The 17,500-nt window shown below is 32.7% G+C and overlaps 1 protein-coding gene across 1 annotated transcript in view; it reads left to right on the forward strand.

The window, feature by feature from the left end:
• Window positions 1-14,013: 14,013 nt before the first annotated feature.
• LOC137660075 (uncharacterized) overlaps window positions 14,014-17,500 on the forward strand; it is a 7,846-nt gene continuing 4,359 nt past the window's right edge. The window contains exon 1 of the mRNA XM_068394796.1: window positions 14,014-14,211. Coding sequence (XP_068250897.1) covers window positions 14,014-14,211 — 198 coding nt within the window. The remainder of the gene's footprint in view (window positions 14,212-17,500) is intronic.

Here is a 17,500-nt window from a genome sequence, read left to right on the forward strand (position 1 = left end):
TGAATATATACATATATACGCACGTTTATGTACAAAAATACCCAGTATATATATATATATATATATATATATATATTCATATATATATACACACATACATATATATATATATACACACACACACACGCACACACACACACACACACACACACACATATATATATATATATATATATATATATATATATATATATATATATATATATATATATATATATATATATATATATATATGTCAGTGCGTGTGTGTGTTTATAAGTACATTCAAACACATTTATATATATGTATGTGTATATAGCCTACATACCGGTATTCATACATGCATATATATATATATATATATATATATATATATATATATATATATATATATATATATATATATATATATATATATATGTGTGTGTGTGTGTGTGTGTGTGTGTGTGTGTGTGTAACTATGCATTTGTTTGTTAATGATATTTCATTTGATAATTTCCCAACTTTTTCAACATAGACACCGTAAATATTTAGTTTGAATTATCAAGAAGGATAATTTAAGATAAACAAAAACATATATTTGGGAACGAATTTATTTGGATTTAGATATACAAAATTTTCAGTATATTGAAGAAGAAACCTTACACATTAAATTTGATAAATTTGAAAAAAATTAAAAAGTTTTATTATGAAAAAGTGATTTTCTTAAGATCAGTGAATGAGACATAATCGCCAGTCAACCAATGAGTGCATTATGTTCGTCATTTTTTTTTTTTTTTTTTTTTGGACAGATAATTGAGAAAGGTGAGGGATAAGTTTAGGGGGGGTAGTGTAAGGTAAAAGTATAGATGGGTGAAAAGAGGAAGGCAGTGGGAGTGGTTATAGAAGTAGGCAGACCCATTTGCTGATGTTGTTTTTTATTAATTTTTTCTTTTTGGCAGACATCATGATGATATGATGACCGATGATTGGTGCCAGTAGGGATAATTTTCAACCATAGTAACCTGAAAATACAATGAATTAATAGGATTAAAAATGCAATGAATTAATAGGATTGAAAATACAATGGATTAATAGGATTTAAGATACAATGATTTAATTTGATTGAATATACAATGAATTAATAGGATTGAAAATCCAATTATTAATAGAATTGAAAATGCAATGAACAATGAATAAATAGGATTGATATTACAATGAATTAATAGGATTGAAAATACGATGAATTAATAGGATTGAAAATACAACGATATAATAGGATTGAAAATACAACGATATAATAGGATTGAAAATACAATGATTCAATAGGATTGAAAATATAATGAATTAATAGGATTGAAAATACAACGAATTAATAGGATTCAAAACACAATGAATTAATAGGATTGAATATACAATGATTAATAGGATTGAAAATACAATGAATTAATATGACTGAAAATACAATGAATTACTAGGATTGAGATTACAATGAATTAATAGGATTGAAAATACAATGAATTAATAGGATTAAAAATACAACGAATTAATATGATTGAAAATACAATGAATTAATAGGATTGAAAATACAACGAATTAATATGATTTAAAATACAATGAATTAATTTGATTGAAAATACAAGGAATTAATAGGATTAAAAATACAATAAATTAATAGGATTTGAAATAAAATGAATTGATAGGACTTAAAATACAATGAATTAATAGGATTGAAAATACAACGAATTAATGGGACTGAAAATACAATGAATTAATAGGATTGAAAATACAACGAATTAATGGGACTGAAAATACAATGAATTAATTGGATTGAAAATACAATGAATTAATGGGATTGAAAATACAATGAATAAATAGGATTGAAAATACAGTGAATTAATAGGATTGAAAATACAATGAATTAATAGGATTGAAAATATAATGGATTAATAGGATTTAAGATACAATGAATTAATTTGATTGAAAATACAATGAATTAATAGGATTGAAAATACAATGAATTAATAGGATTGAAAATACAATGAATTAATAGGCTTGAAAGTATTTAAACTAATATTCAAGAATATACTTCAGCTAGGCCTACTAGTAGTCTCATAGAAATAGAAATAACAATATTTAAATAACGGTTTGAATAGATTGATTATATTCTTGATGAGTTGTGTTATACGATATTCATAATTAGATATGTTTAGCCTAATTAGATTTTAATTAGTTTACGATTTGTTAAAAGGATTTTGTGGTTAGAACAAGATACTATAAGATTTCTATTATTATTATTATTATTATTGTTGTTGTTGTTGTTGTTGTTGTTGTTGTTGTTATTATTATTATTATTATTATTATTATTACTAGCCAAGATTTTAATTAGTTTACGATTTGTTAAAATGATTTTGTGGTTAGAACAAGATACTATAAGATTTCTATTATTATTATTATTATTATTATTATTATTATTATTATTATTATTATTATTATTATTATTATTATTGTTGTTGTTGTTGTTGTTGTTGTTATTATTATTATTATTATTATTATTATTATTATTATTATTATTATTATTATTATTATTATTACTAGCCAAGATTTTAATTAGTTTACGATTTGTTAAAATGATTTTGTGGTTAGAACAAGATACTATAAGATATCTATTATTATTATTATTATTATTATTACTAGCCAAGCTACAACCCTAGTTGGAAAAGCAAGATGCTATAAGCCCAAGGGCTCCAATAGGGAAAAATAGCCCGGTGAGGAAAGGAAATAAGGAAATAAATAAATGATGAGAACAAATTAACAATAAATCATTCTAAAAACATTAACAACGTCAAAAACAGATATATCCTATATAAACTATTAACAGCGTCAAAAACAGATATGTCCTATATAAACTATTAACAACGTCAGAAACAGATATGTCATATATAAACTATAAAAAGACTCATGTCAGCCTGGTCAACATAAAAACATTTGCTGCAACTTTGAACTTTTGAAGTTCTACTGGTTCAACTACCCGATTAGGAAGATCATTCCATAACTTGGTCACAGGTGGAATAAAACTTCTAGAATACTGTGTAGTATTGAGCCTCATGATGGAGAAGGCCTGGCTATTAGAATTAACTGCCTACAGCAATTAGTAAAAAGCAGATTATGGTTATATTAGAAAATATTATTTCATGTATATTCTACCTTGGGATATAAATTCCTGATATAATTCTGAATTTGAAGAAAAGATTCTCTTATTTTTTTTTTACCTTTTTATAGTTTTTTGAAAGATCTTTCAATGTTGTTACTGGTCTTAAAGTATTTTATTTCGTTTGTTTATTACTTTTCATATAGTTTATTTATTTCCTTATTTCCATTCCTCACTGGGTGATTTTTCCCTGTTGGAGCCCTTGGGCTTATAGCATCCTGATTTTCCAACTAGGGTTGTAGCTTAGCTTGTGATAATAATAATAATAATAATAATAATAATAACATTAATAATAATAATAATAATAATAATAATAACAATAATAATAATAATAATAATTGTAATAATAATAATAATAATAATAATAATAATAATAATAATAATAATGAGAATGATGAATAATAATAATGATAATAATCATGATAACAATAATAACAATAATAATATTAATATCAATAGAAATAACAACAATAATAATAATAATAATAATAATAATAATAATAACAATAATAAAAAAGATATTAATAATAATAATAATAATAATAATAATAATAATACTGAAAATAATAATAATAATAATAATAATAATAATAACAACAATAATAATAATAATAATAATAATAATAATAATAATAATAATAATAATAATAAAAATATTAATAATAATAATAATAATAATAATAATAATAACAATAATAATAATAATAATAATAATAATAATAATAATAATAATAATAATATTGCATTTATCTTCACTTACCTCCTCGTCTGTAACCACCGATAAAGCCACCACCAGCTGTTGAAATTAAGATATAAAATGAGTTGTCACTTTAGAAAAAGTTTGTACTTAAAATTTGATTAATTATACATAGCAATTACCAGTAATTTGATTAATAATACATAACGATTGCTAGTATTTTGATTATTAGGTAGTAGGTTGGCCAGGGCACCAGCCACCCGTTGAGATACTACCGCTAGAGAGTTATGGGGTCTTTTGACTGGCCAGACAGTACTACATTGGATCCTCCTCTCTGGTTACGGTTCATTTTCCCTTTGCCTACATACACACTGAATAGTCTGGCATATTCTTTACATATTCTCCTCTATCCTCATACACCTGACAACACAGATTACCAAACAATTCTTCATCACCCAAGGGGTTACTGCACTGTACTTGTTCAGTGCCACTTTCCTCTTGGTAAGGGTAGAAGAGACTCTTTAGCTATGGTAAGCAGCTCTTCTAGGAGAAGGACACTCCAAAATCAAACCACTGTTCTCTAGTCTTGGGTAGTGCCATAGCCTCTGTACCATGGCCTTTCACTGTCTTGGGTTAGAGTTCTCTTGCTTGAGGGTACACTCGAGCACACACTCCTATCTTATTTCTCTTCCTCTTGTTTTGTTAAAGTTTTTATAGTTTATATAGGAGATATTTATTGTTGTTACTCTTCTTAGAATATTTTATTTTCCTTTTTTCCTTTCCGCACTGAGCTATTTTCCCTGTTGGAGCCCCTGGGCTTATAGCATACTGCTTTTCCAACTAGGGTTGTAGCTTAGTAAGTAATAATAATAATAATAATAATTATACATAATAATTACTAGTAATTTGATTAATTATACATAACAATTACTAGTAATTTGATTAATTACACATAACAATTACTAGTAATTTGATTAATTATACATAACGATTACTAGTAATTTGATTAATTACACATAACGATTACAAGTAATTTGATTAATTATACATAACAATTACTAGTAATTTGATTAATTATACATAACAATTACTAGTATTATGATACATGTGCACTCGTATACACACGCATACACGGACTCAAAAAGACATTACTTCACATGCGAGCAAAGTTAGGTTAATTACTCGTATATACGAAATGTGTCTGAGAATCACTAATTATATATAACAATTACTAGTTTTATGATACAGGTGATCTCGTATACACACGCATACATGGGCGATGCATATTTGCACCGACTCGCAAAAACTCATTGTTAGCTCGGAAAAGTTTCCGGATCGCTGATTGGTTGGACGAGATAATTCCAACCAATCAGCGATCACGAAACTTTTCCGAGCTAAAAGGGCACCACCGCGAGTCGGTGCAAATATGCATCGCTAAAAGAAATGGACTATAGTTTCATGACTATGCATGTGTATAAGTATACACACGCATACACTGATTAAAAAAAAATATCACATTATAGGTGAACAAATGCGGTATATTTCAATACAAAGTTCTTTCTTGAACCAGCTTCCAGTCATATCTAAATTCGAAACATTGATCTTGAAATATCAACATTGCAAAATATTGTACAAATATACGAAGGAACACTGACCTACAAATCCCCCTCCGGAGTATCCTCCACGGTGGCATCCCCAGCAGGGCACAGCCACCGCCTCGGGGTAAGCGTAGGCCTCTGGGTATGCATAGGCCTCAGCTTCAGGGTACGGCTGTGGGTAGGCGCTTGCAAGGGCAATGGCGGAAGCCACAAACAGGAGGGCTACGATAAAGAAGCGGATCTGAGACTGAAAGAGGAAGAAAAAATAATGGGTTATTAAAGGTTTAATGGCCGCTCGTGAATGGCAGAGGCAAGGGATAGTGACATTGCTCTATCAAGCAGGACAATGCCCTAGAGACTGACCATATATACATATGATCAGCGCCCAAGCACCCTCTCCTGCTAGGACCAATGGGTGCTGATGACTCAGTAGATAGACCTATAGGCTCCCCCAAATCCTTCATCCTTAGCTCCTATGGATAGTGAGATTTTAACGACCAAAGGAACTAACGTATTTGAGCAGGACTCGAACCCCAGTCTGGCTGTTACCAGTCAGGGACATTACCACATGCCCCCCCCCCCCCCCTTTTTTTTTTTCAAAGCTGTCATCATGTCTGTCTTTTCTTCTTCTTCTTTGAGATTGTTTGATTGATTTTGAGTTTCTTGGCATGCTGACATCGAAGGTATGACGGTGGTAGGAGAGGGTTGTGACTCAAAAGCAGGTTGAAAGCAACTGAGTGAGTTTATTGTAGAACACTCTCCTTTATATACAAAATCTCAAAGCAACAAGAATTTTCATGTTCAATAATCGACACTGTTACAGAGGAGAAAAGCAGACATGATTTTTCAGGATCTTTACAGTGCAAGGGGAGAGCGAAGATACAAGCACAAAATGAACTATGTACGATCGTGTGACACACGGTTGGTACAAAGGTCTCTTCTTTGAGAGTGACTGTGATTTGTTCCAAGTTAGATTTAAGTTGTTCGAGGTTAATTTTCTTCTTATTTTCATTTACCTTTATTGTAAAAGTTTGTGATTAAAAAATTATTATGAAATATGAATCTATAGTTTTAATATTAATTTAATGGCATTGTTAGTGTTATTTTTTGGTAAAATATGTTGTCTAAACCAAATGATTTCATTCTTTGTTTAGTTAAAAATTTAGGTTATGTCAGATGGAATTTAGTTCTACAATAAACATTTTCTTTGACATATGTATGAGAACAACAACAACAACAACAACAATAATAATAATAATAATAATAATAATAATAATAATAATAATAATAATAATAATAATAATAATAACAAGTTTAGTAATATTAATAAGAACAATTTTAATAGTAATCATAATCTTAATACCTTTGATTCTATAGATTTCTAGAGAAATTTATGTTGCATAAATAAAATAAGGGGTTTTTGGGGAACAGGGATTAACAAATCATTAACTGAATAATTATGACAAAAACACGCGCGTGCACACACACACACACATATATATATATATATATATATATATATATATATATATATATATATATATATATATATATATATATATATATATATATACAGAGAGAGAGAGAGAGAGAGAGAGAGAGAGAGAGAGAGAGAGAGAGAGAGAGAGAGAGAGAGAGAGAGAATTTAACTGCTATATTCTATTATTTCTAAGTCTCCATCCAATTACTTTTACAAAATATTTCTAACCTCCATAAAAACCAGAATAAAGTAAGATTGAAGCTGCTGTAATGTTTCTCATATTAGACTTAATAATGTTTTTCATTTTGGACTCTTGTGCTGTTTAGATTCATTAATGTGTTTCATATTATTCTCATTTTAGACTCAGTAATGTTTCTCATAGTCTCATTTTAGACTCAGTAATGTTTCTCATAGTCTCATTTTAGACTCAGTAATGTTTCTCATAGTCTCATTTTAGACTCAGTAATGTTTCTCATATTATTCTCATTTTAGACTCAGTACTCTTTCTTATAGTAGACTCAGTATTATTCTCATATTAGACTCTAGTAATGCTTCTAATTTTAGACTTAAAAGAAAATATAGTAATGTTTCCCATATTAAACTCTAGAAGAAAATATTGCCATTTCAGAAGCCCAAAGATAAGATATCACGTGAAAAAATTCGTAAAAGATAAACCAAAAAATTAAAAGCCTCACCATGATGCCGTCTACTGTAGAGAGGATCGCCGAACAAGGACAACTAAAAGCCATAGTCTCATGGACTCATTTTATACCCTAAGACCGTCCTTGAACTTCACCTCATGGATGATCTCCTTCAAGGACTTTCAAGGACTATTCTGACCTTCCTTCGTCACGTAAATCAAACAGACATTACTCGTGCGAGATTTTCTTTCTACACAAGAAGGGATATCGGAGGTGATCCCAGAAAAAAAATCTTTTAATCATTGTTTTAAATAGTTCACCAAAATTTCAACTAGGCCCCACAAGGCACTAGGAGAGTTGGAAGACCCAGGCCTACATGGTTGAGGACTATGAAGCGTGAAGTGGCAGATGATGAATGGAGAAGTATTGATTTAAAAGCTAAAGATAGAGACGACTGGGGAAATCTAACCGAAGCCCTTTGCGTCAATAGACGTAAGGGGAGATGATGATGATGATGATGAAGTGTGAAGGTAAACTTTCAACTGGGCTCCACAAGGCACTAGAAGAGTTGGAAGATCCAGGCCTACATGGCTGAGGACTATGAAGCGTGAAGTAGAGGGTGAATGGAGAAGTATTGATTTAAAAGCTCAAGATAGAGACGACTGGCGAAATCTAACCGAGGCTCTTTGCGTCAATAGGCGCAGGAGGAGATGATGACGATGAAGAAGTGTCAAGATAAACTTTCAACTGGGCTCCTCAAGGCACTAGAAGAGTTGGAAGATCCAGGCCTACATGGCTGGTGACTATGAAGCGTGAAGTAGGGGAGATGATGAATGGAGAAGTATTGATTTAAATGCTCAAGATAGAGACGACAGGGGAAATCTAACCGAGGCCCTTTGCGTCAATGGGCGTAGGAGGAGATGATTATGATGATGAAGTGTGAAGATAAATTTTCAACTGGGCTCCACAAGACACTAGAAGAGTTGGAAGACACAGGACTACATGGCTGAGGACTATGAAGCGTGAAGTAGATGATGAATGGAGAAGTATTGATTTAAAAGCTCAAGATAGAGACGACTGGCGAAATCTGACCGAGACCCTTTGCGTCAATAGGCGTAAGAGGAGATGATTATGATGATGAATTGTGAAGACAACCTTTCAACTAGGCTCCACAAGACACTAGAAGAGTTGGAAGACCCAGGCCTACATGGCTGAGGACTATGAAGCGTGGAGTAGATGATGAATGGAGAAACATTGATTTAAAAGCTCAAGATAGAGACGACTGGCGAAATCTAACCGAGGCCCTTTGCGTCAATAGGCGTAAGAGGAGATGATTATGATGATGAATTGTGAAGACAACCTTTCAACTAGGCTCCACAAGGCACTAGAAGAGTTGGAAGACCCAGGCCTACATGGTTGAGGACTATGAAGTGGGAAGTAGATGATGAATGGAGAAGTATTGATTTAAAAGTTCAAGATAGAGACGACTGGAGAAATCTAACCGAGTCCCTTTGCGTCAACAGGCGTAGGAGGAGATGATGATGAATATGTAAGTCTATTCATATGTAGGTGTTTAACCAGCTCATATATGCACATAAGTTCTCAAATGTAAGGCTAAATTAGATGGTCATGCAGGCTGTATCATTATTATTATCATTATTATTATTATTATTATCATTATTATTATTATTATTAGTAGTAGTAGTAGTAGTTATAATGATAATAATAATAATAATAATAATAGTTATTATTATTATTATTATTATTATTATTATTATTATTATTATTATTAGTAGTAGTAGTAGTAGTAGTAGTAGTAGTAGAAGTAATAATAATGATAATAATGATAATAATAATAATTATTATTATTATCATTATCATTATTATTATTATTATTAGCTAAGCTTCATCCCTAGTTCGAAAAGCGGGATCATATAAACCAAAGGGCTCCGACCGTGAAAAATTGCCCAATGAGGAAAGAAAATAAAGAAATAAAAAAACTATATAAATACAACAGCTTCTATAACATTCACCTGTAGAATTGTTTACTCACAGAAGACCTAAATGAGTTAGTCGATCATCTTTCTACAAATTCGAGTTTAGATATAAGATTATTAGCTTAATCCTATACGAGTATTTGTGAATATTTCTGAATTAAGGAAAAAAAAACAGCTCTTTTGGAGTATGATTTTGTATATAAATGCCAAATTTGGTTGCTATTTATTTACTTATTTTTTTTGATAACTACTAGGGTTTGTTTTATTACTGGTACATGTTCACAAAATAATGTCTTGTATACGTTAAAAAACCTGTTATTCTTACCTTTGTGTATATAATGTATTGTATTTCTAAGTGCATCATTTTGCCTTTATTTGGACCAGAAGTAAATAATTATTGTAAATATGAGCTGTATATTATTATTAAATGCTAAGCTACAACCCTAGTTGGAAAAGCAGGATGCTATAAGCCCAGGGGCCCCAACAGGGAAAATAGCCCAGTGAGAAAAGGAAACAAGGACAAATGAAATATTCTAAGAACAGTAAAAACATTGAAATAAATATTTCCTATACAAACTATAAAAATTTAACAAAACAAGAGGAAGAGAAACTAGATAGAACAGTGTGCCCGAGTGTACCCTCAAGCAAGAGAACTCTAACCCAAGATAGTGGAAGACCATGGTACAGAGGCTATGGCACTACCCAAAACTAGAGAACAATGGTTTGATTTTGGAGTGTCCTTCTCCTAGAAGAGCTGCTTACCATAGCTAAAGAGTCTCTTCTACCCTTACCAAGAGGAAAGTGGCCACAGAACAATTACCGTGCAGTAGTTAACCCCTTGGGAGAAGAAGAATTGTTTGGTAATTTCAGTATTGTCAGGTGTATGAGGACAGAGGAGAATCTGTAAAGAATAGACTAGACTATCCGGTGTCTGTGTAGGCAACAGGAAAGAATCGTAACCAGAGAGAAATATCCAATGTAGTACTGTCTGCCAGTCAAAGGACCCCATAACTCTCTAGCGGTAGTATCTATCTATCTATCTATTTCGACATTTGTCCTTTTCCCATTGGAAGTTGTATAACCTGACTTTATTCAAGTCTGAAGTCAGATATTCTTTGAGTCATGTTCCATTCATGTATATGATTCTATCCAATTGGAAAGTCTATTTATAGTTTATAGTCTTGGGTAGTGCCATAACCTCCGTACCATGGTCTTCAACTGCCTTCGGTTAGAGTTCTCTTGCTTGAGGGTACACTCGAGTACACTCTTCTATCTTATTTCTCTTCCTATTGTTTTGTTGAAGTTTTAATAGTTTGAATAGGAGATATTTATCTTAATGTTATTACTCTTCCTGAAATATTTTATTTTCCTTTTTTCCTTTCCTCACTGAGCTATTTTCCCTGCTGGAGCCCCTGGGCTTGTAGCATCCCACTTTTCCAACTAGGGTTGTAGCTTAGAAAATAATAATAATAATAATAATAATAATAATAATAATAATAATATCTGTTTTTACGTTGTTACTGTTTTTAGAATGATCTATTGGCAATTTGTTCTCATCATTTATTTATTTCGCTATTTCCTTTCCCCACTGGGCTATTTTTTCCCTGTTGGAGCCCTTGGGCTTATAGCATCTTGCTTTTCCAACTAGGGTTGTAGCTTGGCTAATAATAATAATAATAATAATAATAATAATAATAATAATAATGTCTGTTTTTACGTTGTTACTGTTTTTAGAAGGATTTATTGTTAATTTGTTTCCTACATCTATCTATTTCCCTGTTTCCTTTCCTCACTGGGCTATTCTTTCCCTGTTGGAGCCCTTGGGCTTATAGCAACTTGCTTTTCCAACAAGGGTTATAGCTTGAAATTAATTAAATGATTCACTTTTTGCCACCACTGAACAGCGAATTCAAGTCGTAATTTAACTACTAAGAGTATGCCTATACCAGAAGGAATTCTTTATGTCTTTATACATACATATACCAAGGCACTTCCCCCAATTTTGGGGGGTAGTCGACATCAACAAATGAAACAAAAACAAAAAGGGGACCTCTACTCTCTACGTTCCTCCAGCCTAACAAGGGACTCAACCGAGTTCAGATGGTACTGCTAGGGTGCCACAGCCCACCCTCCCACATTATCCACCACAGATGAAGCTTCATAATGCTGAATCCCCTACTGCTGCTACCTCCGTGGTCATCTAAGGCATCGGAGGCAGCAGCAGGGCCTACCGGAACTGCGTCACAATCGCTCGCCATTCATTCCTATTTCTAGCACGCTCTCTTGCCTCTCTCACATCTATCCTCCTATCACCCAGAGCTTTCTTCACTCCATCCAAACCTTGGCCTTCCTCTTGTACTTCTCCCATCAACTCTTGCATTCATCACCTTCTTTAGCAGACAGCCATTTTCCATAATGTCTTTATGATGTCATGAAAATAAAAACCTGGTTTAAATCAAGTCCAGATTTTTATAGAATATGAAAGTGCATTTATTCTTGCTTTTAGAATAAAATATGGATTCTAATTCTAAAACAGACTCAGGACTTCCATCCATTGGGTAGTGCCATAGCCTCTGTACCATGGTCTTCCACTGCCTTAGGTTAGAGTTCTCTTGCTTGAGGGTACACTCGAGCACACTCTTCTATCTTATTTCTCTTCCTATTGTCTTGTTGAAATTTTTATAGTTTATATAGGCGATATTTATTTCAATGTTATTACTCTTCCTGAAATATTTTATTTTTCATTTTTCCTTTCCTCACTGAGCTATTTTTCTTGTTGGAGCCCCTGGGCTTGTAGCATCCCGCTTTTCCAACTAGGGTTGTAGGGTAGCAAATAATAATAATAATAATAATAATAATAACAATAATAATAATAATTGTTTTTACGTTGTTACTGTTTATAGAATGATCTATTGTTAATTTGTTCTCATTATTTATCTATTTCCCTATTTCCTTTCCTCACTGGGCTATTTTCCTCTGTTGGAGCCCTTGGGCTTATAGCATCTTGCTTTTCCAACTAGGGTTATAGCTTGGCTAGTAGTAATAATAATAATAATAATAATAATAATAATAAAAGGATGATAGATTGATACTTATAATAATAGTAATAAAAGGATGATAGATTAATACTTATGTAGAAATAAGTGTGGCAGGTAGCTTATAAATTTCATCCAGTTCCAATTAAGTAGGTTATTTTGGGCTATTTTTAAACCGAACTGTTGGAAAAAGTGTGCTCCCTTCGTACCAGAACCTTTTAGTAGTCTACATATCTTTTTTATAAACATGTAGGCCCTGCTGCTTCCACTGGTCGCCTTGGCGATCGCTGAGGTAGCAATGTAGCAATCCATGTTTGCCAACGGTTATATAAGCGGATAGGCAACCTGGTGGAGTATACGAGAACTTTGGGTGTGGAGGAAATGCCCCCCCCCCCCCCCCTAAATCTCGATGAAGTCACTGGCAGCAGGGAGACAGATTGGGTTTAAGGAGATAGATAAGATGTCTTTTTGGCTTCTTCTCTCGATGCCTGGCGGATGATCTTACTGGAATCAGTATGGACCGGCAAGGGTCACTTGCCTTAGTTAGATAGGCACTGCGCATCACAAGGAAATGGCTATCCTTTTGATGAATTTAGCTAATGAATCCTCTATGGATTTAGTCAGTCTGAGACGACTGGCGAAATCTAACTGAGGCCCTTTGCGTCAATAGGCAAGGGGTTGTGGTGGTCGATGCGGTAACGTCTATGACTGGTGAACGCCAGACCAGGGTTCGAGTCCCGCTCAAACTCGTTAGTTCCTTTGGTCTCTGCAACTTCACCAGACTTGGGAGCTAGGGATGTGGGGTTTGGGGGAGCCTATAGGTCTATCTGCTGAGTCATCAGCATCCATTGCCAGGCCCTCCTTGGTCCTAGCTTGGGTGGAAAGGGGGCTTGGGCGCTGATCATATGCATATATGGTCATTCTCTAGGCCATTGTCCTGCTCGATAGGACAATGTCACTGTCCCTTGCCTTTGCCATTTATGAGAGACCTTTAAAAACCTTTAAAGAGATGATGATGATATGTGAACTCAATCGTGATGTCAAAGCTCATGACGCAACAGGACAGAATCTGGGATTTCCCGCTCTTTCCATATTCGTCCATCTCTTGAAGGCTTCCAAAGTTTCTCAAAAAAAAAAAAAAAAAAAAAAAAAAAAAAAAAAAAAAAAAAAAAAAAAAAAAAAAAAAAAAAAATTGGTATTCGCCATTTTCCTTCAGAAATATTGAATCTATTCCATCATTCCCTTTATTATTCTTTTATACCTTTTGTTATCGTTCTATTCAAGCTTGTTTGCCAGGCCATTCACGTCCTCGAACGAGGGTATCCTTCTCCGACGGGGCGAATGATAGAGCAGATCCTCTGAAGATATAAAAAAGGGTTCGAGTAAATAGGACCCCATGACGCAAAACACCCAATTTTTACTGCATCCTAAGAGGTTAAGGACCTCTCATTTTGCGGCTAGGGAGAAGGCGAGGTTGGACCCGAAGGGGCGAGGCTGGAGGTGGGCGAGTTTTCTTCAGGATATAAAATGGAAAGGGAGAAAGTCAGGCGCCCAGTTTGTCCTTCGTCGCTTGTCCTCAGAAATCAAGAGAATGGTAAGTTCAGTCCTTTCTTATTATAGGATTCTAATTTACGCCCTAGACTTGAAATTGTTAGTTTCATTACCTCCGCCAACGACGTTGGGAGGAGGTTTGGTTTTCGACCCTTCTAATTAACACCCTAGACTTAAAATTGTTAGTTTCATTACCTCCGCCAACGAAATTGGGAGGAGGTTTGATTTTCGACCCTTCTAATTTACGCCCTAGACTTGAAATTATTAGTTTCATTACCTCCGCCAACGACGTTGGGAGGAGGTTTGGTTTTCGACCGTTTGTTTGTGCGTGAACTACTTCCTGCACTGTTAGAAAAAAACCGTAATTTTAATCGGAAATTATCCGTAAAACTATACTGTTTTTTTTTCTTATAGGCTTCTAATTTACATAGTTTTTCTCTAAATATTCTGTGTCTCCGAACGGGTGTTAGAAACACTCGCTTTTCATAAATTTCTGGAAATTTGCTATTAAATGATTAAAAGGTTTTCTCTTGATGTGAAATGGAAGCCTTCTATGATAAATAGAGAGCGAAATTAAATATAGAATAAGATGCACAACATACGTATGTCTAGCGATTAATAAACAGAATTTTAATATTGATATACTGTGAGGAAAATATGTCGAATACCTCTGGCTGTTGATTTTTCTCAAATCCATCGTATTTTGTGGTAAACTGGTATTTCATCAACATGAAACATTAAAGCGGCCTCATACAAGTACCCTCCTTAGTAAACTTCGACATATTGCCTTGAAATTTTCTAAGTATTAGCCTATAATGTTGGCAATTTCGAATTCATGTATGACCCTACTTGTGAGATGTTGCATATACTGTACACTCTTAAAAAACGTAATTTTAACCGTAAATTCTCCGAAAAAATGGACGGTTTTTAGCCGTATTTTCAGAAATACAGGCGACCGTAATTTTTACCTTACTTTGTTATTATCTTTAAGGGTATGGTGACCGTAATATCACTCCTTTACGTTAATATATCCGTTTTTAAAACGGTAAATGCCTGGCAATATTTATTTCAGGATTTTTACCGATTTTTTACGGCAAATTTTTCAGTGTATAACAAGATAGAAGAGATGAAATATGTTTTGAAATGCCTATGTTGATTTAAACAAAACAAAGTAAGCTTTATAAACAACATATAATAAACTAATAGATAAGAGAGATTCTTTTCTACAAAACGATATGCAAAGTATTAACAAAAAAAAATGTAAATCTAATTTAATTTAATTATTTGTGAAATTAAAAATGAATGAAAGAGAAAGACTTCGGATGATTCAACCATTTCAACTCTTCTAGATTTTTTTGATAGCAATTGTTGTAAAATAAATAAAAATTGAATTTTGATCCTAAAATTTGAGAAGTAAAACTTTTTTTTTTTTTAATTATTCCGCTTGAAGTTATCTCTGTTCGTATAATATATTTTAATTGTTAATTACTTTCACTGTAGTTTATTTATTTCCCTTTTTCCTTTCCTCACTGCAATTTTTCCTGCTGGAGCCCCTGGCCTTATTGCATCTTTCTTTTCCAACTAAGGTTGTAGCTTAGACAATAATAATAATAATAATAATAATAATAATAATAATAATAATAATAATAGTGCTTATGATTAGCTAACAACGTACGAGTATTTGCTGCAGACATGAATATATTTTAGTTAGATTTGGAGTTTTTAATTCAATGGCTGAGTTCCAACTCTTTGCCTTTAGAATATTCGGTTCTGATCTAAATATTTTTGTAATACATATTACCTGTATTTTACATATAATTACTATAACTTAGAGCCTAAAATAAAAAGAAAAATATTTGCTTATAGAATATTGGGATCTGATCTCTATATTTTTGTAATACATACTACCTGTATTTTACATATAATTACTATAAATTAAAGCCTAAAAATCAATAGAAAAATAGTATTATTGGAACTATGCATTTCTGATGCATTAATGGAAAAAACTATCATGAGAGTATGTTTTAGTAATCACACACCTCTCCAATCTTAGTGTTTCTACTTATCAAAAGATGGCAGCACACGTCCCTTGTTCCATTCATGTAAATGATTCTATCCAATTGGAAAAGGATGATAGATTGATACTTATGTAGAAATATGTGTGGCAGGTAGCCTATCAATTATATCCAGTTCCTATTAAGTAGGCTATTTTGGGCTATTTTTAAACCAAACTGATGTTAAGGAATATTCTAGAAGGCAAGGATTAAAGAGCTCAACATATTGTTTATTTTCATGGCCAATAGATGGCATTAGCAGTAGAATACCAAATCGCTAATTATCCCCATCATCCACCTATTATAATTTTCATTTTTTAATTTTTGTTACTAATTGGGCACAAAATTGCTATAAAACAGACTCACTTTAACTTGGTGTTCCTTGTTGTCTGACCACAACTTAATTATTAGGAAATTACAAATTTTACAGTAAATGTCACAGAAATATTTCTTCAGCAAACAATCGTTAGTTCAATTACATTCAGGGGCCAGGGGGGTGGGGACGACAGATTGTGCCACATATACTGAAATCGATGAGACTATCAAGTAATTAAACAGTAAGTTGATCTAATTTTCAATTACTTTTTATGAAACCAAAATATGATTAACATTTTTCATGGTATGACATGTATTGTTAGTAAAAACTACGTAGATTAACAATATCGTTACATTACGAAAGGCATAATAACACAGAATCCTCTAACTCCTTCCTGTACACCATAACGAGTTTTACTTTACCGCCGATAGATGGCATCAGAGGCACCTTGTCCTAACTAATATAGTGTATTATTTGACGACCACGTGGGTCAAGAAAGTGTGGTAGGAAGGTAGAGGCTAGAAAATTGGTAGTTGGTAAATTATCCAACGATCGTTTCCTTATTATGAATGAATATTTTTACCACAAAATGGTGTGAATTTTTCATATGCTATCGGAAGCAACCTGAGTTTGCTTATAAACGTGTTTAGTATTTCATTTCTTCATCAGAACATACGGATATTAAGTCATATCCCTGTACAAGTGACCAAGGTAACAATCATCAGCATAGTTAAGGTTGGTGGGACGAGTTTGGGACAGCGCTGCCAAATGGAATTTCCATGAATGGAAATTATCATAATTCATTAGATTCAAATCATTTAAGGAGTGATAGTTATATGCCAGAAGGTGCATGAATATAGTGTAATTTGATGTACTTATAATCAGCGTAATCAACATTGGCAAATCGAATAATGAAAGAGAAAATAGTCATATTACTGTGTCTTCGCCAACACCCGACTGTG

Source organism: Palaemon carinicauda, chromosome 20, assembly GCF_036898095.1.
Source record: "Palaemon carinicauda isolate YSFRI2023 chromosome 20, ASM3689809v2, whole genome shotgun sequence".
Classification (NCBI taxonomy): domain Eukaryota; kingdom Metazoa; phylum Arthropoda; class Malacostraca; order Decapoda; family Palaemonidae; genus Palaemon; species Palaemon carinicauda.